General features: G+C 42.9%; 1 protein-coding gene across 1 annotated transcript in view; it reads left to right on the top strand.

The window, feature by feature from the left end:
• The first annotated feature begins 4,370 nt into the window (after nt 1-4,370).
• The window catches only part of Psmb7 (proteasome 20S subunit beta 7), a 55,832-nt gene continuing 36,793 nt past the window's right edge, over nt 4,371-23,409 (top strand). The window contains exons 1-5 of the mRNA XM_021633355.2: nt 4,371-4,493; nt 4,888-4,981; nt 6,043-6,140; nt 8,354-8,494; nt 14,287-14,402. Of these exons, the coding sequence (XP_021489030.1) occupies nt 4,432-4,493; nt 4,888-4,981; nt 6,043-6,140; nt 8,354-8,494; nt 14,287-14,402 (511 nt within the window). The 5' untranslated portion in view covers nt 4,371-4,431. The remainder of the gene's footprint in view (nt 4,494-4,887; nt 4,982-6,042; nt 6,141-8,353; nt 8,495-14,286; nt 14,403-23,409) is intronic.

Raw genomic sequence — 23,409 nt, 5'->3', positions numbered from 1 at the left:
CTGGCTACTTAGCAAGTTCGAGAGCAGTCTGGGTTTACAGGAGACCCTGTCTCAAACGACAAACAAACAAACAAACAGGAAAATGGCCTTTATGGTGCCTTGCCTTTGGGTGATTTTCTACTTAAATGCCATGTGTTGTATCTTTGATGGTTCCCCAGTGCTTTCAGGCGAGGCTCAGGCTTTATCCTGCATTCCAGAGCCTTGAATGCTGGATTTTGCCCTGATTGTTTCACTGTGTGGCTGGCTACAAGTCAGCCCCGGTACTTCTAAGTTCCTGACTTAAAGGGCTCACCTGTTGTTTTTTTTCTCCTGGTTAGTGAGACCCAAACAACTTGCAGTTAAGCCCTGTAGACAGGTCGGGTCTAAGCTTGGATTACTAGTCTCTTTTAAATCATCTGCATGCTGTGAGCCAAGTACATCTAAGGTGGAGAGTTCTCTGCCCTCGAGCCAGTAATGAGAAATGAATGGGGATGTAACCTGGGAGGCACTTAACACAGCCTCTGGCATATTGAAAGATTTCAATAAACAAACAACAACCAGGATGACTCAACCTTGGGCTAAGTCCTCCCATGCTACAGAACCGTGCTGAGAAGTTCATTGTGTCCTGCAAGGGTTGGACTAGAAGCACCAAGGTAGTCTCTGCTTCTGCTCAGCATCAGCCAGGGCTGGCAAACACAGGGCCCACCTAATCCAGCCCTTGCTCATAGTGTCTGGAGTTCTGTGGGTCTCAGGTGGAGGGAATCCACACTTGGAGGCATTGTCGTGTGTCTTCTGCACCCCTCCCACTGGAGCTGGGCTTCTGTGGGCCATGCAGGGCGGCTTGGCACCTGGGTGCTGGGCCAAGGGCCCTGAAGCCTGGAGCAGCTGCGCTAATTCATGCAAAGGAAGGTACACAGGTTGCCCTGTCTATTTATAGCTTATTTATGGAGGAGGAAAAACAAGGGCCCAGTTGCCGTGGTAACCAAGAGCATCATGGACCGCTCTCCCTGCAATGGGAAGAGGGCCAAGTCAGCTCTTGTGGGGAGCCCTCTACTGTGCATATCATGATGGAGGCTGGGGTGGGCCTTCTCCACCTGTCCCGCTCCGGGTTCCCAGGCAGACTGTGGACTTGGTAGGGTGGGGGCTGCTGCTCCATGGGTGCTTGGAAAATTGAGGAGCATGCTGGGGCCATGCACAGCTGAGCTTTCTTTGTGGAAGGTGCTGTCTGCTCTCTAGGTCTTCTTGTTCACTGTCATCTGAGTGCCTGCCTGTTGCCTTAGGTGGATGTGGAAGCCTTCTAGCTATGTTTCCATGTATCTCTTAGGCAACTTAGCACAGAGAACTGGACATTCTGTCCTTAGAGCAATCCCCCTCAAGGTTATGATCTTGCACAAAGTTTGTCACCAAGGAGAGTCTTAATAAAATATGAATGAATGAATGAATGAATGGCCTAACAGGTGTTCATGCCACACTCATGCATTGAGGGAGATGTCAATGTTTTTTTCATTTAATACATGAAAAAAAAAATGGAGCTACAAGGAGATAAAGAGATTGTCTGACATCACATGGCTTGTAAGAGGCTGAGTAAGGGTAGAAGCAGGGGAGGAGGAAACCTTACTTTTGCTTTTTTTTTAGACCCCAGCAGATTTGGGAGCTAGGGTTCCAGGTAAACTGTAGCCGTCAGGGCTGAGGGTAAAGGTGCTGTGAGGGTGAATTTCGACTCTGTCATCTATCAACAGTATGGGCTTGAGCTAAGACTTTGCCCTTCCATGCCTCAATCGTATAGTAGGACAAACATGAGAGTGGGTCCTCAGAGCGTGTCAGCTCACTGCAGGCAGGCAGGCAGGCACTGTGTCTCCAAGTTATCTGCTTTCCCAGTGCCTGTCTGGTGCACATTCTTGGTACCGGGGATGATCCTGAGATCCTGTCTATAGGCCAGAGCTCAGAACCTTAAGTCTGCTCACAGTTGTTGGTTGTTACTGTGCTATTTGGGAATTGAGACACAGAGAGCCTGGTGGATTCCCTGAGATCACACACAGGGCAGAAGCGGTGGCTTCGCCAAATCGGTAGTTCGGCAGCCAAGGAGTAAGTGCAGCGGTGTCCAGGACAAAGGGTGAGCATCTTGGGCTGGGCTGCAGTTCCAGGGAATAGCAGTGAAGGTAAACAAGAAAGCTGGGCAGGGTTCTCGGTGCTGGGCTTAGAGCTTCACCGATCGTAGCTGAAGTACTGTGGCTAATGCCTGGTCGGCCTGGAGCTGCCGCTCACTCATCCACTGAGACCGCTGGCTCATCCACTTGCTGTCTACTCCCAGGACTCCTGGAGGCTCTCAGTCGCCCTCTGCTGGGCCCTGTCGATCATCTCCAGAGGCAATGGCACCTCCTCAGAGCAGCCTGGCAAGAAAATGGTCAGTGGCTCTACAGCTCCCGCCAGAACCCACAGGACAGTCATCTTTCCACTGCGGAGCCTCCCTCTGCGGCAGGCGCAGGACTCTGCTCCCAGCTCCCAAAAGCCATGCCTAGAGTTTGGTTTTGTCATTTCTTCCCTGTTCCTTTGCTTATCTCCGGAGCTTACACCCCCAGGTTCTAGAGCAGCCCACTCCTACTTACAGCCTCCAGTAGAGGGACCTGTACTGGGATTTTTCTCTTCTTTGGCTTGTAAACCCATGAGGTGCATGACTTCACCAGGCAGCCATAATAAAGTACTCTAAGCTGGGAGGCGTAGGCGACAGAAACGTATTGTCTCACAGTTCGGTAGTTTGGAAATACAAGGACTGGGACTTCCTTTTGAGGTCATGTGGGAGAGTCTGGTCCAGCCTATTTTCTGAAGCTTTGGTAGGTGGTCTTTGTTTTCCCTGGCTATGGAAACATTACAAGGAACAGAAGTTACCTTCACCTGTGGCTGTCAACAAACTGCCCCCTTTTATAAGGACTCAAGCTAAGCTAGGTTAGGACCTACTCTCCTAGCCTGTTCTTAGTACGGGGGATAGGCCTTCAAAATTAAAATGTATTTTCTTTATTTCAAAAGTCCCAGAGATGCAATCTAGTAGAGATTAATCTTTAGTGAACGTTTATTAAAAACATAGTTGTCACACTGGTTCTAGACACTTGGGATAGCATTCATTAATTCATCAATTCATTCATCTTCAGCTAGAACCATATCAGGCACATAGTAGGTACTTAATAAATATTTGCAAATAAATTAATTTTACAGTCATGGAGGCTTTCACTTATCGTCTAAGTAAGTTTAAAAAACTTTCCTGACACTGGGTGTGGTTTTACATGCCTTTAATCCCAGCATTCAGGGAGGCAGAGGCAGGTGGATCTCTGCAAGTTTAAGACCAGCCTGATCTACAAAGCTGAGTCCAGAACAGCCAAGGTTACGTGGAGAAACCCTGTCTTGAAAAAAACCAAAAGAACAAAAAGCAAACAAACAACTAAACCCACAAAACTTTCCTGACTCCCAAAGTCTACATTTCTATCATCAGGAGATGTTGATAAAACTTCCATAACGGTACATTTATAATGCTGAGTATCGGTATATCCTCTGTGCCCATCAAACAATCCAGTGCCTTCAGCTCCACAACTACTGATTCACTTTGTTACCACAGATTTGCCTATTTAAAGATATTTCATATAATTGGACGTATACAGGGCTGGAAAGATAACTCAGCGGTTGAAGAGCTTGCCATGCAAGCATGAAGATTGGAGTTTGAATCTCCAGGTGCCATGTAGATGCTGGTGGCTCTATCAGTTGGCTTGTAATGCCAGTGCTCAGAGGGCAGAAATGGCTTGGAGCAAGATGGCTAACCATCTTGTACTGGTGAGCTCTGGGTTCAATTTAGAGCTCATGATCAAGGAATACGGTGGAGACTGACAGAGGAGGACTCCCAACATCAATCTTGGGACTCGACACACATGCACACACACACATGTGCCCACAGGCATGTGAATGATTACCACATGCATGTATATGCGTACCACATGTGAATGTAATTGTCTAATACATGTTTGTTTTCACGCCTACCCTCTTTATTTTTAGCAGACTGTTTTCAAGGTCCATCCCTGATTTAGTGGGTATCATGCTTCCCTTTTATGGCTGACTACTGTTCCACTGTGTAGATATACTTTCATTCACCCATCGATGGGCATTTGAGTCGTTTCCAGATTTACTTGTTATGAGCGTCAGGAGACTTGGTAATTGGGGGAATTTTATTTATCTGACTTAACAAACACCATCCCTTGGGCTAGTCGTCAGTTTCTCTTCCCCGGGACTTGAGGCGATCGAATTCAAAGCTCTCCGAGCCTCTCTAGGAGGTGAGAACGCGGGCACTCTATGACCCACAGGGCCATTCGAAGTTTGCCCCGCCTTTACCTCCCGTTCGGCCGCAGCGCCGGAAGTGGTAAGTTCTTTGTGTTCGCTCCGCCCTCGGCCCGGAAACACTTTCTTGGGAAGATGGCGGCTGTGTCAGTGTTTCAGGCACCGGTCGGAGGGTTTTCTTTTGATAATTGCCGCAGGTGTGTTTATGCCCCGGGATGCGATCGGGGCGCGAGTGGGAGCTCAGTGCTCCGGGTCGGATCTGGGTCGCGGCCTGGGCCCCGGACGTGAGGCAGGCGTGGGGATGCTGCCCACGGCCGTGTGACTCAGGGAATCCGGCCCCAGCACGGGCCGCTTCTGAGGCCGACGCGGCCCTCTCCCTTTGCCTGTGTGTAAGGACTTGGTCTTTCCCTGTGGCCTTAGGCGGGTCCCGGCCCCGATCTGTAACTCCTCGAGGAGGGTGCTGATGATGGGGGAATCCTGTGAATAGACTGGGGTGGAAGCAAACTGAATTTCCTCTCTAGCACTCTTCGTGCCATCACGGCTCAATTGTGGTCTTGTCCTTTAACAATTGATTCCTGTGCTTCCCCTCAGGAATGCCGTCTTGGAAGCGGATTTTGCAAAAAAGGGGTTCAAGCTTCCGAAAGCTCGAAAAACTGGCACTACCATTGCAGGGGTGGTCTATAAGGTAAGCCGAGACAGGCGGGCTGTAGCAGTAACTGACCTGTTAACAAGCAGCTGGGACACTCGGACTCAAACTTTCAGCTAGATCTGGTAGTGCAAATGTCAGAGTACATCGCGAAAACTTTTTTTTTTTATTAGGAACTGCTTTAGTCAGGAGGTTTCACGTGTTTAAAAGTTTCTATATACTCACTTTAAAGTTTTTGACGCGAGGGCGGTTTGCTTTTGCTTAAGGAAGCAGGATGATGTAATGGGGAAACGGAATTTGGGATCAGTAGTTGTCTAGATGTTTAATGCATTGATGCTGCTCCCAGTTTTGAGCAGTTCAGTCTCCCCTCCCCCCTCCTTTGAGACAGGGTCTCATTATGTAGCCCTGACTGTCCTGGATCAGGCTTCTTTAAACTCACTGAGATTCACCTGCTTCTCGAAGGCTGGGATTAAGGGATTGAAAGCACGTGCCACTGTATTCTCAGCTTTCTTCACAGAGTTAGACCTCCATCCATCAAAAGGACATAAATTCTGAATTAAACTATAAAAATCATAAGGGCTGATGTTTGTTGTTATGGGTGAAGAGAGATACAGTTCAAAAACTAGTAGACAGAGATGCTGTTTCCTTAATTCTGTCTGTCTGTGTGCGCGTGCATATGCTGTATGGGCCAAGTGTAGCAGTCAGGGAAAAACTTGGGAGTCCACTCTTACCTTCATGTGGGTTCTTTCGATGTGGGGTTCAGTTTTTCTGCATTGCTCGGCTGGTGTTTTTATTTGCTGAACAACCTTGCTGGCCCAGAGATGGCTATTTTAATTAAAGGTTTTGGGTCCTCCATTTATTTCTTCCCGGTTTACCTCTGTGATTTGTAAGGAATTTATTGCATCCCCAGCCATTTGTTTGAAAATGGAAATAAGCATCAATCACTTCAGAATTAGCCAATAACATTTATTAAGGATGTAATAAAAGTTTGTAGGAATTTTGGCTGGGGATATGAAATTAGGGGCTCAGAAAATGACCATTGTTTTTCTTAGTATCTTATGTATATAAAATTGTTGAAACCATTTTTTATTTTTAATTAGGATGGCATAGTTCTTGGAGCAGACACAAGAGCAACTGAAGGGATGGTCGTTGCTGACAAAAACTGTTCAAAAATTCACTTCATATCTCCTAATATTTAGTAAGTATTGTGAATTTTAACTACTCTGAAATTTTCTAGTAAATTGGGACTAAAAATTGACCATTAACCACCACCCTCCTTGCCACCTGCTTGCTGTCGAGACTGTGTTTTCTAACTCTTTGATGTGTTTCTAGCTGGAATGTAAGTCAGCTGGTAGAGTGCTTATGTAGCACAGGGCCCTGAGTTCTCTCATCAGCACTGTAGAAAATGGGTGGTGATGAAGCCTGTGATTTCAGCATTGGGGAGGTGGAAGCAAGAGGGTCAGGAGCTTAGGGTCATCCTGGGCTACATAGTGAATTTGAGGCTCTAGGATAAATGAGACTCTGTCAAAAAAACTAGCTCAGAACATAACTTGTCACCTGTGATCCTCATGGTCAAGTCCCACTGCTTCACTCTGAATTAGGTGGTGGCAGGTTCTGCATCCTATGTGCCTCTTGAATCCATCCCCTCCTGTTTTCCCCACTGCCGTGACCTTTCTTTTATTCTGTTTTTCAGCTGGACAGTTGCAGTTATTCAGGTGGCAGGTCTGCCTCTGGTTTCTTTACTCATGTTCCCTCTTACACCATACCTTCGTAAAACACAGAACTGATCATGTTCTTGTTCCTATTTCTCTTAACTTTAGGTATTTCCCCTTTGCTTATTCTAGTGGTTCTGGTTAAAACACTCTGCCCAGGGCTAAGAGAGTAGTTAAAAGCACTTGTTGCTCTATCATGAGGACCAGAGTACGAGTTCCAAAACTCATGACAGGCTGTTCACAAACACTGTAATTCTAGTTCCAAGGGACCCAATAGCCTTTTTTGGATTTCTGAGAGCACCCACACACAGGTATATGCAGACTTTCACAGAGACACATGCACATGCAGACATAAATAAGATTTAAAAAACAAAACAGCCTTTTCTACTTTCAGACTGTTTCTGTTCTGCCAAACTCAGCTGTTACATCAAATTAAAAATGGGCATTAGGCTATATAATGTTTATTATTAGCCCTAAGATTATCACAGCAGTATTATCTAACCCACTGTGACAACTAATAAGACACAGACACCTGTTAGATTTTATAGATTTTATAATTGCCTTATTTAGATTAGGCTGGGCAGATATTTCACTTACACTGTCTCAATATCCTCACCATCCATCACCCAGCCCCCATCTAATGTCATCCACCTTAATCTTCCTCAGCTGGATTATCTTCCATCCATAAACCCATGGTACTTGCTTGTATTTGTCATCTAGGCCTTTTCACGCCATTATTGGAATCCTTTCTCTCAGCCTACATGTTTTTTTCTCCACACTAACCCATCATGGTGGCCTTCTTCCTCCTCTCTTCCCATCCTTCTGTCCTTTCATCCTCTCTGTCCCCCCAAGCCCAGGAACCTTAGCCATGCCTGCCCCATTCTGCCCTGCCCAGGTATAAGCCATTTAATGAGCTAATCAGGTATAATGTTTTAGGCAGATTTACACAAACAAGGATGGGTGTATCTAGCGGGCAGTAACCAGATCTTGAGGGTTAGACCAACCTACAACACTCAGCTCATAAAAACCTTGCCTTTAAAATCAGAATTCATTGCTTTCAGGGTTGGTGACGTGGCTCAGCAGGTAAGGTTGCCACCAAGCTGATCACCTGAATTGGATTCTCAGAATCCATGTAGTGGAAGGACAGAACCAGATTCTGAAAGGTGTTCCGTGATCTCCACATGCTCACATGGCGCAAGTGGGTCATACACATACATACACGTACACACAAACAAAAAAGACAAACAAAAGGAATTAATTGTGCGGTTTTCCAGCTTTCCATGACCTGTTGTACCTGTGTTATTTTATGGTGTTTTATATTTTTTTCCCATTTTTCTTTTACTCAGTTTTGAAATAATAAAACAAGACTGTTTAGTGTAGATATTGAATTGTAAGACTATAACACCCTGCCTTGTTCTTTTATACAATCTGAATGCACTTGTAATAGGACTAAAATATACACTCTGTGGCAGAGGAGTGGATGATTTGAAATGATCCATTGAACCATAGAGAATATATTTTCATATAATTAGGTATGTGTCCTCAATTTTATTTTTAAAATTGGTTAGAGAAATTGCTTTGCAGACTACTCAGAGCACCTCTCGTATACTTGAACTTTGTGGAATTAGCCAAGAGGCTCTACTTTTATTTGAGCCTTCTGGTAATTGAATGCCAGCAAAGTTTCTGTGGTATTTTTCAGTTGCTGTGGTGCTGGGACAGCTGCAGACACAGACATGACAACCCAGCTTATTTCTTCCAACTTGGAGCTCCACTCTCTCACGACTGGCCGCCTTCCAAGAGTTGTGACAGCTAATCGGATGTTGAAGCAGATGCTTTTCAGGTAAGGCTCCACGGTGTGGATTTCTGTAGTATCTAGTTTTTAATCAATTACAAAGTCACTTTTAGTTTTTAAAGCATTTGATAATGAGGTGGATTCCATGGTCTGATGTATCTCAGTGATGATTTGCCTTGAATTGTGGCCAGTAGAGTAGTTTTTTGAAGAATAGAGATATTACTGGACAAGACAATTTTTGCTTACAGTAAAACAGTATTTTGAGTGGTCTTGTGAATTCTGCCCATTTCCCCAGCATTTAAACACAACTGTTGTTTTTTTTTCTTTTTATTTATTTATTTTTTAAGCTGCAAAGTAACACAGTGAAATGTGACTTGTAGTCTCGTATGAGTGGGTAAAGTGGGTAAAATAATACTGATTTCTAACCCACTTTTCTCAGCCTTGCAGACCCTAAGTGCTAAAGTGCTCTATGCACTGCCTCATGTTTTTAATTCTGAGTTAAGGGCTATCACTGTATCCTGTTTGTAAATAAACAGTTTGATACCAGGCAGTGATAGGGTACCCCTTTAGTCCCAGAGCTTGTGAGGCAGGGGCAGGTGGATCTCTGAGTTCAAGGCCAGCCTGGTCTACAGAGCTGAGTTCTAAGACAGCTAGTAATACACATAGAAACCTTGTCTCAAAAAAGTCTAAGTGGTACGCACATGTACATGTGTATGTGCGCGCACACACACACACACACACGTATGTACGTATATAAGCAGTTTGAGGTTTACACAGGTATATTAATTCTGATCTGAACTTCATTCTCTGATAGTTCCCACACACAGTTCATGTGAGTTTTCTTTTCTTTCCCCATTAATACACCTATTATTACTTTATATTTGTATAGGTTTTGATGTTTTAGTCTTAAGTATGTGTTCTTATATATTCTACATAAATGGGAAGCAGTATTTTTCTAGTTTGCTTTTCTGTTGCTGCAATAAATACCCTTACTGAAAGCACCTTGGGGAAGGGTTTACTTCATCTTGCAGGTTACGATCTGTAATCGAGGGAAACCGGGGCAAGAACTCAGATCAGAAGCCTGAAACAGAAACGAAAGAACACTGCTTACTGGCTTGTTCCCTCTGACTTTCTTAGCTAGAGTTTTTCTTTCTGTTTGTTTGTTTCTGTTTTTCCAGATGGATTTCTCTATGTAGCTTCCTGGAACTTGCTCTATAGACTAAACTGGCCCCAGATTCACCTGCCTCTGCCTCCTTGGTGCTGGGATTAAAGGCATGTGCCGTCACTACACAGCTAGAATTTTTTTCTTTTTTTCCATATGGCTCAGAACCTGGTATTTAGGAATAGTTCTGCCAGTAGTGGGCTGGGCCCTCCTACATAATTAATAATCTAGAAAAGTGGTATTAGGCCATCTAATAGAGGCAGTTCTTCGGTTGAGCTTCTTTCTTCTGAGGTGTTTTGACCCGCAAGATCAGCTTTCACAAGAGAATTACAGTGGAAATAGTGCTCACATTTCTTTCTGGGATCTGCTTTCCCTTTTACACATTCATTCTGTTCCTGAGTGAACATCAGGTACCTGCCCCTGTGAATGTCATGAGATCGTGGTTTATGTAGGACACATGGCATTTAAAACAAAATAGTGGCCAATAATTATAAATTGGAATATTTAAATTAAAAATACAAATAGTCTTTTTTAAATTAAAATGAAGGTAGGAAAATGTGGCAGTAACTTCCAGAGATTTGGTGGTCAGTGTCACCTTTGACACAGGATATTTGTCATAACTTACTTGGCTCTGGTTTGTTGCTCTTATCCTCTGGCTTTCCTGAGAATTTGAGGTCCCCTAGGATAGCTCTGCATTCTCAGTCGTATCAATGCGGGAAGGGTAGTGATGTAGTTCCTAGTTTATAGATGAGAAGCCTAAGCAGAGCTATAATCTCTCCACTGCTGCTCAGCTCTTGGTATATGAAACCACCATGCTAATGCAGGGGGATTATTGCTACCAAATAAATAATCCAGTTACAGCATGAGACCAACTGATCATTTTTGACACGGATTTAAAAAGATAAATACTAGTTTTAAATGTAAAGCTCCCTCTGGTGGATCAAATGGCCTATTACATACAAAACAATTTTTACACTTGTTATTTAAGGCATTTCTCAAAACAATTTAGCAAATACTTAATCTCTCTAATACAGTTTAAGAATTATATAGTTTCTCTTTTTCTCTCCAGTGCTTCATTTTATTTAGTATAGTTTGTAAAGGTTGTTTGTTTGCTTTTTTTGTGAAACAGGGTCTCACGGTAGCTCTGGTTGACCTGAAACCTGCTGTGTAGATCGGGTTGTCTTTGATCGTAACTGAGATCTAGTGCCTCTGCCTTCTAAGTGCTGGCATTAAAGGATTTCAACTATCATGCCTGGCCAGAGTTACATTTTATCTAATGTTTTGAGAAGAAATATAAATTTTAAAATTTAAACTGAGGTAGAATTGTCTTATATATCTGGTGACATTTTGGTTGAATTATGTGAGTGGTTTAAGGGGAAAAAGCTTTGCATTTAACCTAGTGCTTTGGGACAGTGTTGGGTCATGTTACCTTTTTTTAAGATTTATTTTTATTTCTGTGTGCACACGCACGCACACCCTTCCACAGAGGCACATATGCAGGTGCCCACAGTGGCTAGGGGAGGGCGTTGGATCCTGGAGGTGATACTGAGACCTGAGTTCGGGTCCTCTGTAAGCATCAAACACTCCTAGCTTAAGACGTTTCTCCAGCCCCATCTTATACTTCTTAAGGATAGGTTTTTTTTCCCCTTCAAATGCCAGTGATAGTTTTTTGTCTCCTTGACTTATGGGAAGGAAGAAATAAAGACAAAGAGCTGACTAGCTGGCTTAGCAGGTAAAGGCACCTGCTGCCAGGCCCGAAAGTTTGAATTGGATAGTCCCAGAACCCACATGGTGAAGGAGGGAGCAAACGTGTGTAAGTTGCCTCCTGGCCTCCACGTGTGCAGTGTGGTGCTCGTGCATCCACACAGACACAGAAGGTAAGTGAACGGAATGCTTTGAGAAGTGAGTAACAGCACTGACGATGGTGCCTGCAGTGGGAACCAGCATTTTGATTTTAATTGTTTTGGAGCCTTCATGCTTTCCAGCTTCATGTTATGCGCTAACAGGAATGGCATGCTAGGACTTTCCTGCTTTGTAGCCTGCCCTCCATACAATGCTATATTGGTTGGTAGAGCTCAAACTTAGGAGTTCTCTTGAGCCAGGGAAGAGCTCTACAAACCTAGCACCACTCGAAATAGGAGAATGCTTGTGTGTACCCCTGTTAGAGGTGAAGGCTGAATTTTAGCAAATTTTCAAAGAGGTCTGACCCACAGAAGTTTTAAGTACCAACTACCAATATGTATTAGCAATGTAGATAATTATATTATTAATATCTAATCATACTATTTTAGTGTTGTTAGTCATGTTACATTAATCAGTTTTGAACATTAATGATATTGCCCATTTGAAGATACTTTAATGAATATTAGGGTGATTGCATAAATTTCTTGGCTTCAAAAAAGTTTTATGATTCATAAAGGCAGATTTAACCTTTGATACATATTGTCAGAACCAAAAGATTGTAGCATAATCTGTAGTGGCCAAGAAAGGCTATAGATTTTAATGTGTCATCTTCTGTTGAACTTGGCAGTTTCTTCAACCATTTGTCCAGCTTTCTTTGACATCACTGTACTGTGATAACCACATTTCTGTATATTTCTCTGAATGTACTCTTGGGCCGGCATCCTGGAAATAGGATTTCTGGGTCAGGGATTGTTTTTGTGTGTTGTTGTTTCAGTGCTGGAGCTCCACCCCAGGCCTTGCTTATGCTGGGCAAGCGCTCTACCACTGAACTTTACCCTAGTCCTCTGATTCAGATCTTAAGGATATCAGTCATTTGTTTAAGCATTTTATTTTATGAAGTTTCTTTGTTTGTTTGTTTGGTTGGTTGGTTTTTCAAGACATAGTTTCTCTGTAAAATTGGCTGTCCTGGAACTCGCTTTGTAGACCAAGTTGGCCTTGAACTCACAGAGATCCACTTGCCTTTGCCTCCCTGAGTGCTGGGATTACAGGCATGCACCACCACACCTGGCTTACATCATAGAGGTTTTGAGAGCATGCAACAGGCATTGTGGCCTGAGTTTTTTCAGATGCTGTCCTCAGCAGGCAGTGGAGTAGGCTCACCACTGGTGGGGCCAGGGCATCTAGCCTTCCTGGCTTGTCTGTGCAGTGTCTCAGGCTCCAGGCTTCACCTGGCTCACAAACCTTGGGCCAGATGCTTCCATCATGAGGGTCCCTGTTCCCTCTTCAGGCTGCTACCTCTTGTAAAATAAGTAAACAAACAAATAAAATACCTTTTAAAAATTTGTGTTTAATTGTGTGTGTGTGTGTGTGTGTGTGTGTGTGTGTGTGTGTGTGTGTATGTCAGGGGTGAGGTATGTATATTCAGGTACAAGCATCCTTGGAGTTGGTCTGGAGCCATGGTTACAGGCAGTGATGAACCTCTTAATGTGGGTATTGGGAACTAAACTTGGGTTCTCTGCAAGAGCAGTACATATTCTTAGCACTGAACCATCTCTCCAGAAACCTTACAAAAAATTCAAAATACTTTACATTGCATTTTGTGTGTGTGCGTGCGTGTGCACGCATTTATGCGTGTGCACTCTTGTGCTTGTGCACGCTTGTGTGTGTGTGGGCATCTGTGTATGTGTGGTACATATGTGGAGGAGATCAGAGGACAACTTGTAGGAGTTGGTTTTCCCTTTCCACCATGTGGGTTTGGGGGAATTGAACCCAAATCAGGCTTGGCAACAAGCAACTTCATCTGCTGAGCCATCTCTGGCTTCTCTTCATGCTGCTCTTAAAATTCTTCCCTATCCTTGAATTTTTCACTTTAAAATAGAAGATCGTCAGCAGTTTGGCAATCACAGACCAGAAGAAGCCAGGACTTTACTGTTGTGTTTCTGGATGTCATGTAGCTTTCTAGTCTGAATAAAGCTTTGCTTACATGCTCCTTTATTTGTGTTTTAGTGGTTATGCTCTACAGCAAGTTTAACGGGTATTGTTTTCATATTTCTTGTCAAAGAGCTAATGGTCCAGAGTTCATCAAGCACAGCAATCCATTGTCTTGGTAAAAAACTGAGCTAATACAGGGAAAAAGATCTATTGAAATGATCACCAACTAGGTAAAGCCTCAGCAAATGTCCAAAACTTGGTGTGCATAGTTACATGGAGGGAGGGCGGGTGGAACCATTTTCTTGTTTGTGTTCCTAAACTATAGCTCTGTTCTTTGGGTCAGCAGCAGCTTCATAGGCCGTGACGGAGCGTCTCATGTCCCTGAAGGATGAAACAGTTTCCAGTTTTACTTAGCATCTGTGATCATTGTGTGGTGCCGGTTTATTCAGAGGGAAAGGGTGTTGTGACAGGCACCAGTGTATGATGAGACTGCTTGCTAGAACAGCTTGAATCTGGCTGCTCCTCACAGTTGACTAACTTGACCAGTAGCTTATCAGCCAGTGCTGATAGTCTCCGGAATAAGCCAGTCTCCGGGACACTGAGCAAGTTCTCTATGTCTCTTAAGTTTTTTGTTTTGTGGGTGTTTAAAACTACACATAGTTTACAGTGGTTAATTGTAGAGGTTAACTGATTTTAGTTCCCCTCCCTCCTGGTTTCTCTTCAAGCACTAACTCCTTAGTAAAACATGTAAGGAAAACTCTGGTCTGACTTGTGCAGCTTTTTGCATAAACTACAGTGGTGCAGTCAGGACTTATTCTGTCCTTCTGTCTCTTCTGGTCACCAGGTATCAAGGTTACATTGGTGCAGCCCTAGTTTTAGGGGGAGTAGATGTTACTGGACCTCATCTCTACAGCATCTATCCTCATGGATCAACTGATAAGTTGCCCTATGTCACCATGGGTGAGTGTTACATTTTTCTTCCTTCAGACTCAAAATAAATTGGTCTTTTGAAAAGCTGTTACCATCATTGTTAAGGGAAGCATCGATGCAGGCCAGTGGTCTTCTTCAGTCAGCTACTGTTTATCCAGGGCCTGCAATGGGTTCTTAATGTGGAAGATAATGTAGAAAGTGTTGGTTTTTTTGTTTTTGTTTTTTAATTGGTTGTGTGTTTTTTGTTTGTTTGTTTTTTAATTGTAGCCCTGGCTATCCTGGAACTTACTTTGTAGACCAGGCTGGCCTCAAACTCAGATTCACCTGCTCCTGCCTCCCAAGTGCTGGGATTAAAGACGTGTGCCACCATGTCCGGCTTTAGAAAAAGATTCTTTATGTACCTGAATAAAGAATGTAGTGAAAAACTTTAGATAAAGAGTCTTGGCTGTAAGGATTGTTGATTGGACACCTACAGACAGTAAACAGCTATAAAACTAGTAGCAATATTAGGAAGAGGAAACGCTCAGAGGAAGGGTATTGGTATAGGTAGTGCTGTGTTGTACACCAGGCTGTTGTGGTTGGCATGGTAACACAGGGAAAAACTGTGTCAGTGCCTGCCTTACCAGCAGTAGTAAGCTTCTGGGGTCAGGCTTTTGCGTTTGAGGTTTGGCTCTAACTGCTACATAAGAATGGTGGGTTGTTTGTTTGTTTGTTTTTGTTCTTGTTTTTAACATTTTTGAAAGTGATAGACAAATTGCCATTTTCAAATGAAAGTTTATTTTAAATTTCTGAATCAAAATTTTTAAGTCCATTTGTGTATGGTTGCTGTTTCTTTTGCTGTTTGCTGTCTACCTTTCTGTGCTAAGAGTAAAGGCCTGTGCCACTATGCCAGGTTTTTTTTTTTTTTTGTTTGTTTGTTTGTTTTTTTAACGATTTCAAACTTGAGAAAAATAAGAGTGCACAGAGAAGTTGTCTGTCAGTACACCCCTGTGTTGGCTGTTGCCCTGGTCAGGTTTTATTGTCATAAACCCTTACCCTGTCCTTCAAGATGCTCTTTCTTTTCCAACAGCTTCATAAAACCACCAGTTTCAGGACATTTAAAAATAATTTTTCTTTTTTTGAGACAGCATTTCTGTGTAATCCTGGCTGTCCTGCAACTCTCTCAATTGACCAGGCTGTTCCTTAACTCAAGAGATCCACCTGCCTCTGCCTCCCAAGTGCTGGGATTAAAGGTGTGCATTACTACTGCCCTACAGGACATACGACATTGACACCACTGAAACGGGAAATGAATAGCTTTCTCTTGCTTTTGAACTATAGTGATTTGTGACATGCTGACTTTAGAAACAGTTGTTTGAAATAAGCAGTCAAGTGCCCATTTTACTTGTGTTTTGTCCTGGCTTGCCACATTCTTGTGCTGCTATGAACCTAGTGGAATGTCCATACCTGAGTTTGTAGAAAATGTCTTCTCTTTCTCTCTCACTCATGTAAACACTTACACAAGCTTTGAGATAAGTCCTTATTCTGTAGCCCTGGCTGACCTGGAACTTGTTTTGTAGAACAGGTTGGCCGTGACCTCACAGAGATCCACCTGCCTCTGCAGCCTGAATGCTGAGATTAAAGGTGTTTACTACTGTGCCCAGTTTGTAAGCTATTTCTGCTTTAGTCCACTTACTCTATACTGCTTGCTTTTGTTGTCCTAAAGGACTGAAGTAAGACTGGTATCTGTTTTAATACACAAGTAAGTTGTTAGTTCATTTGCCCATTTGTTCCTCAACTATTTTCTTGTTTAGATTTTTATTTATTATGATTATTATTTGTAGCCCTGGCTGTTCTGTAACTTCCTATATGTAGATCAGGATGGTCTCAAACTCACAGAGCCTTAGCCTCTCAAGTGCTGGGATTAAAGGCGTGCACCCACTTCTGGCCAGTTCTTCGACTGTGTGAGTGTGTGAGAGGGTCTTTGTCCTCAAGATAGGCATAGTCTCTGCAGAGACACATATAGTAGATGTCAGCAAAGACAGTGGGTACAAAGGCTGGTGGGATCCATGGGACAAAGGGTCACCTCTGAACTGTAAAGCAGGGAACGTTTAAGTTAAATAGTAGAGGCCTAAAAGGAGTCTTTCATTCATTGCCAATACTCATGTGGCAGCAGTGTTGGGCACTGTTCGGTGCTGGGAACATAGTGCTTAGCACAGTGCCAGCTCCTCGCCTGTTGCCTTGTGGCTCAGAATGGCATAAGCAACTCTGAAAGAGCACATGGTGTAAGCGCCTAAGGAGAGAGCGGTAATGAGCAGGAGGAAGGAATACGTGGTGTTTGGGGAGTTCTTTCTGAGCAAGTGACACTGAAACGTTGTCTCATGCGAGTAGTATGCACATGACAAGGCCCTTGAGAGCCAAAGTATTTAGGGAAAGCAAGTCTACTTCGTACCCTCCTCAAGACCTACCGCTGCTGGGGGATGGGAGGTTGTTGTTTTCTTACCTAAAAATACTTCACGGCACATCTTCATCTGTTCTTCTCTACCACTTATCTATCTGCTTGCATGTAGATGTTCTTTTAAAAAATGTGTAGATGAAGCCATGCTGTTTCACACAATCCTCTTCCATTGATTTGTCTGATTTTTTAAATTTTTGTGGTGTTAGAGATCAAAGCAAGACCTTGTGCATGAGGGAAGTGCTTTGTCACTGAGCTACATCCTCAGCCCTCTGTAAATTTAAGGATTCTGTCTCTGTGGGTCTAAATGATATGGAGAATTATTATTTCTGTAGCTGTTATTGATTGCTTTACATAGCTGTACTGTGCCTTACTGGTCATTCCAGCGACGAACGGTTTGATTTTCAGAGTTTTACCAGTATATTGATTGGTTTGTATAAATACAGACTTGATTTAGATACATTCTTAGTGTAAAGTTTCTGGATTAGGGTGTGTTCATGTTTCTGTCAGAATTCTTTTATAAGCGGTGGAATCATTGCATGATTTGAGAAAAAGAGATGTTGTGGGTTTTTTTGTTTTTTGTTTTTTTTTTTTTTTTTTTTTTTTTTGATAGTAGGTGGTTTCTAGCATACCTGGGAGGGCAAGAGCAGTGGGAAAAAAAAGTCCCTTTTCAGAAATGGGCTGTGGCAGGTGAACACGATACCTGTTTCAGCGGTGGTTGGGCAGTCTCTGAGCTGATGCTGCAGTCCTTCGCTGCCAGAGAGCAGCATGGGAAAGATGCAGCTCAGCTTGTTCGTGTGAGGTGGACTTCCCCAGACGCAAGAAGGAGGTACAGCTGCTGGGCAGGCAGTCCCCAGAAGTGACAGATGGCAAGCAGTACAGGGTGTTTTACCTTTTAGGAGCCACTGCCAAATTGCCTTCCAAAAAGATGGCATTAGTATATTCTTCTACTTAGAGAACACAAAGATACCTTTCAGGAGCTGCCTTCCCAACATTGAATCTTTTGCCAGTTTGAGAAGGGGTTAAAAAAAAGGAAGAAGTTTGCTGCCTCACTCTGCACAGCTCTGGCTTCACTAGAGGTGGGGCAGGAGCAGTGCTAAGGGTTGGGGGTGGGTTCTATATAGGGGTTCAGCAGAGGACCAGAGGGAAGGCTAGATGGAGTCCAGATGTTGCAAGCCAAGATGTTTTTTGTTTTGGGGTTTCCCAGCCTCAGGCAATCCTCTTCTAATAGGATTAGATTTGCTGTGAGATATCAGTCTGACATCCAGAAGGAGCATTGACATAGAAGAGGCTTGGAAAGGGAGGTAGATGGTATTTTGACCAGGTGTGTGGAAGCCATGATTGGCCCAGTGTCCAGAAGGATGACCCTGTCAACATGGAAGGCACTCAGTAGCTTGCCAAATGACAAATGCATTCCTGGTGTTGGCTCTGTGCTGTCTTCTTCTGTGCCACTGCCTGCCTTCTGTTGGCTGCCGTGGGGCAGTAACTCTTCCACCTGGGCAATTCCCTTTTAGTTTCATTTGCAGCTCTTTTTCTGTGTATATTCTGGACCTCTGACATCAACCCCTTGTTCTCACCTGAGCAGATTCTCACCATCACTTCCTGACCTTGTCCCTTTTGTCTTTGCAAAAGTTCTGTGATCTCTGAATGGAATCTTGTCTTAAGAGCCGGCCAGAATCTTTGCATGATTCTTCTGTAACTTGTTGGTACCAACGAATGTATGGAGCTTAGTAACCTCAGGTAGTCCATTTTGGACTAGAGATTTGCAGTTCTAGAGTTAGCATTGATTCTGTTCTGTGTATATGGCTCTAGTTTAGTTGTAAGAAAATAGTGTAAAGCAATGTTCATGTGACTGGTCCTTTTTTGGTTATTGTTGAGTCTGGTATTATTTTAAATTCATTAAAAATATAGCATATTTTTGTAGTGTCTCTGTCGCTACATAAATCCCATGCAAATTATTATGTTATTCTTATTTTATTGATGAGAAACCCGAAGTTTAGAAAGATCTAGCAGTTTAACTATTATCACTAAGCTGGTAAGTGGCAAAGCTGGGATTTGAACCTTTGACTTCCTTCTCAGGCAAGTCCCAGTACAGTACTGCTGCCGTGATATCACCATCTCACAGATGTCGTCTCATTAAGCTATTAAACCTTGCTTCAGAGTAGTAAAAGTGTTTATCCAAATTCCCAAAAGGCGTTTATTTGCTCTTTGTGTTTTTGATTGCTCCATGTGTAGGTTTTCCACCCTGTATGTAACAACAATCCAGTATTTATTGAAACAGCTGTATAGAGTCAATTTTTTTTTCAAAATTTCAATAATTCTGTGACCTTAAAAGAACATGCTTTTGTTTTTTTTGTTTTGTTTTTTTTTGTTGTTGTTTGTTTGTTTGTTTCCAGTCCATGTCTATTGTGAAAAGGAGAGCTTTGCAAAAGCCTGTACATGCAGTTTCATAGTGCCTTGGGCTTTGCCTCTGTTCTCTTGGGCTTTCCGCCTTGCCTAACCAGTGACAGGTACTAGGTGGGTGTCTCCTTCCTTACCTGGTGTCTGTTTATGTAGAGGTTTGCTTCTGTGTCTTTCTTCTGCCAGTTCCCCTTTTCTCCCCTTCTCATCCTGTTGAGGGGATGGGGGGAGGAGCTGGATCTTGAGGGTGAGCTCTAGAATTGCCAAGACTTGATGAGTTTTGTTTTAATTCATGTTTCTTATTTGGGTAAGCAACAGCCCAAACTTCAAATGATGGAGCAAGTGGAGGGCCATCCTCAGTATAATGCTCTCCTGGGCTATGAGCATCCTGAGGGAATTTCTGCTTTCTACTAACATAACTTGAGTGAGAAAATAATTATTTAAACTATTATGACAAATAAAAGCCAAACTTTGCAATAAGGTGGGATTTTTTTTTTTTTTTTTTTTTTTTTTTTTTTTTAGTTTTGTGGATTTGATAGTAGGCACTGATAGCCACAACTCCTAAAAAGGGGTACCAGAGTTTGCCTGTCCCAGGATAGTGTGGGCAACCAGCCAGGTTGCCTGAAGGCTAGTTTTATACATTGAATAGATGCCATCCATCCTGTCTTCCTCGTTTGGCCAGCAGGCACAGGTGATCTGCCCGGCTGGTCTGGATGTGCCCTCTCTAAAGCCTGGGGAGACGAGTACAGTAACCAAGACCCTGTGGTCTGGCCCTGTCCCAAAGTATGTTGACCACAATGACAGCAACACTCAGCTCCCTGAAGCAGCACAGCTGTGGTACTTCACTGCTCTTGACTATAAATGCAGAGAGTGAGGCTCCCAAAGGTTTTCCACCTAGCAAGGAAGTGTACAAGCTAGAAAAGGGAGTGCTAAAGTTTTTATTTACTGATGTCCCTTTTAGGAAATTAATTTGGAAGAGACTGCTGATGTGATTCATGGAAGCTGGACAAGAGTCTATGACTTTTTTTTTAAATTAAGAGATAAGATTTTAGTCTTTTTTTTTTTTTAAGATGGACAAAATGCAGGCACTTAATTCTCAGATTAATTAACTTACTCTGTGAACTTGCCAGCTTTCCTTTATTAGGCAGACTGAAGTCATGTCAGGAGAAGCTTGGGGACCGTCTTTTTGTTAGGTTGGCAGTGTTCCTTGTAGCAGCATTGGCATGGTATATAAAATTTGTATTTTGCCTGCTTATCCACATAGAGAATTAATGTGAATACATTTCAAGCATGACATTCTTGGAAATGAGGCCCTTGGACAATTTAGGAATACTAACTTAAGGAATAAACATTGGTATGCATCATTAGGGAAGATGTGGGGTCACTCTGAGGGCCATTGAGGTAAAGTCTATACAGATAAACTGGGTATACAGTTTCCTAATTACTGGAATATACCTACCAAGTTCCAGTTACAGGGGCCCTGAGCAGTTAAGAAAATGGGGACAGAGAGGCAGAAACAAACTAGTATTTTGTCTTACACATTAGTCTTAAAAATTAAACAGGAACATGGATAGTGTCTTAGTCACTGTTTTACTGCTGTGAAGAGATAGCATGACCAAGGCAACTCTTATTTAAAAAAAAAAAGTATTTAACTGGGGGCTTGCTTATATTTTCAGAGGCTTCGTCCATTTTTTATCATGGCTGGGAACATGGCAGCATGCAGACATGGTGCTGGAAAAGTATGTGAAAGCATCCAGCTGATTTGCAAGCAGAGAGGAGAAAGAAAACCTGGACCTGGCATGGGTTTTTGAAACTACAAAGCTCACACCTAGTAACACTTCCTCTAACAAGGCAACACCTACTAATCCTTCTAATCTTTCTCAAATAATTCCACTCCCTAATGACTGCACATCCAAGTTCATGAGCCTGTGGGGCTTATTCCTACTCAACCACATGTAGAGAAGTTGAGAATCACCTTTTCTGTATTTTACAATGAAGCACATCTTTTGTGTAGATATGTCTTCTACTTTTTTTTTTTCCAGGCTTGCCGTGTACCTCAGGCTGGCCTCAGACTTCTGATTTCCTACCTCTGCCTCCCCAGTGCTGGAATGACAAATGAGTGCTACCACGCTTGCTGTGTAGACATGGTGTCTCCATATGACTTGATTTTGAAAGTTATCCAGGATTGGATCAAATTAGGATGCTTCAGATAGTAAAATGTTTCTTCGATACTCATTTTCAGTTCCTAAGTCGGGTATGGATTTAGCTGCAGCTGTATTTAGTTCTTTGGCTTTCATGGATGCCTTCTCAGATGATAGTCCTGTGGCCTTCATCACTGAAACATTCCTGGGAGTTCTTTTTGTGTCATTGGGAGTTTTAGAGACATATATCGCTCTAGATTTTGTCTATGTCCTGAGTCCTGTGAGTCAGAGGCAGCTAGGAAGGATCGGTGCCAGTCTAGGAAACTTCATTCTTGGAAGCTTTGTGCAGACAGCCAGTGACCCTGAGGGCGTTCTTGGGAAGCCCAGGGGATGTAACTTAGAACCCTGAAAGAAGCCATGGAAACCCTGGCTTCAGACCCAGCTCTGTTTGGACCTAAACTCTTAGAACCTGAGATCTGTTAGCTAAAAAATGAAGCCGATGTGGTTTTGATGGTTGTGGTATGTCTTTATTTTGACAGATCTGTGAATGGAACTTGCCTTTTAATTTTGTTAAGGTCAAAGCCACACCTACTAATCCTAGCGTGCTGAGATGTTGTGTCTGTGTGAACACACTGTGGGAAGCACTGTACACTTTTATCTGCATGTGTTGCTTTCAGTGCCATTTTTTTAGGTACTGTGAAAAGAGCTCATCATTAGCATCCATGTATCTTTAAATCTTAAGTCCAGAATTCCGTGGCTATCTTGATTTTTGCTGTAAAATGGTGGCTAGAAGCTGAATGTAGGGATATTTGCTTTTAATCCTAGCACTGTGAAAGCTGAGGTTGGAGGATTCTAGTAGGGCTACATACATTTCGAAATCTAGGCCAGACTGAGCTATATGAGACTGTCTCCAAAGAAAAACAGGAGAAAGATTCTGTCCCCTAGAGAAGGTCTCAAGGATGCAGTGGTGCTCTGAGTGAAAACCCCTGCTGGGAAGCACATAGTGCATGTTTGTGTAGTAGTTGTCATTTTAGTGCCAACACATTTTTTTTATGCAGTTTTGCATGCTAAGATTCCTTTGGCACCTTTCCCAGCTTTGATTAGCACAAGTAAGGTCCATTTTAGAAGATTTAAAATGTGCAACACATAGATTTTGAATCTAAGATTTCTATAGCTATGAAGTGCCAAAAAGAAAACAACTGGGAGCTGAAAGTCCCTGGAAGTTAAATTCTGTGTCTGGCTTCGTGGTTGCTGCGAAGGTGGTACTAAGCCAATAGATGGTGCCCTTAGGTTAGAGATGAGAAAACTTTTCCTTGTAAACTTCATGATGATAACCTGGAATGGGATGTACTACAGCCGTTGCTGGTTCTTAACCTGTTCAGCCCAGAGTGGACTTTTTGTTCTTGGTTCTGTGGGGTAGATAAAGGCTTTGGTAAAATACTGAAAGTATTGAATTAATGTTATCTTCATTTTTTTTTTTCAGCTTTGACATTTTTCCCATGAAATCTTTTCGAGTTTGAGCTCAGTACTCAGTGTGTCCACAACCAAATAAAAGCCCTTGCCAGGAGTACTTTTAGATCGGTCAAATAAAGTGTTCAGTTTTACGTTCTTTGCTTTAAATCCCACTTCAGAGAGTCCGGGGTTAACTAATTCCTTTTCCCTGCTCTTGTCTCCGAATTGGACCAGCTAAAAGCAAAGTGCCTTTGTACTCAAAACCTAGCACTTGCTGGTCTTTTACTCTCTGATTTTAGGTCTGATTAAGTGGAAAGTCACTTTATATGTTTCTGGGTAGTTCATAGGATGAGGATGGTGCTACTTCCAGAGCTAGGGGTCAGCTTCCCATTCTGCCATCCTAGCTATGCAGCTTTGAGTAGGTTTCTTCACGTCTCTGAATGTACATTGTTTCCATGTCTGAAAAAAGATTCAGATGCGTTAAATGAAAGATAGCAACTGTCCATTTTTTTTAATAAGTAGGATTTCTAGTTTGCACAATACTTTATTATTAAAACCAGGGATGGTTATAAATTACTAAAACCGTTGCTCTCTTTGTTCTTGAGTATTC

Source organism: Meriones unguiculatus, chromosome 8, assembly GCF_030254825.1.
Source record: "Meriones unguiculatus strain TT.TT164.6M chromosome 8, Bangor_MerUng_6.1, whole genome shotgun sequence".
NCBI classification, from domain to species: Eukaryota; Metazoa; Chordata; class Mammalia; order Rodentia; family Muridae; genus Meriones; species Meriones unguiculatus.
This window is presented reverse-complemented; position numbering and strand designations above follow the sequence as displayed.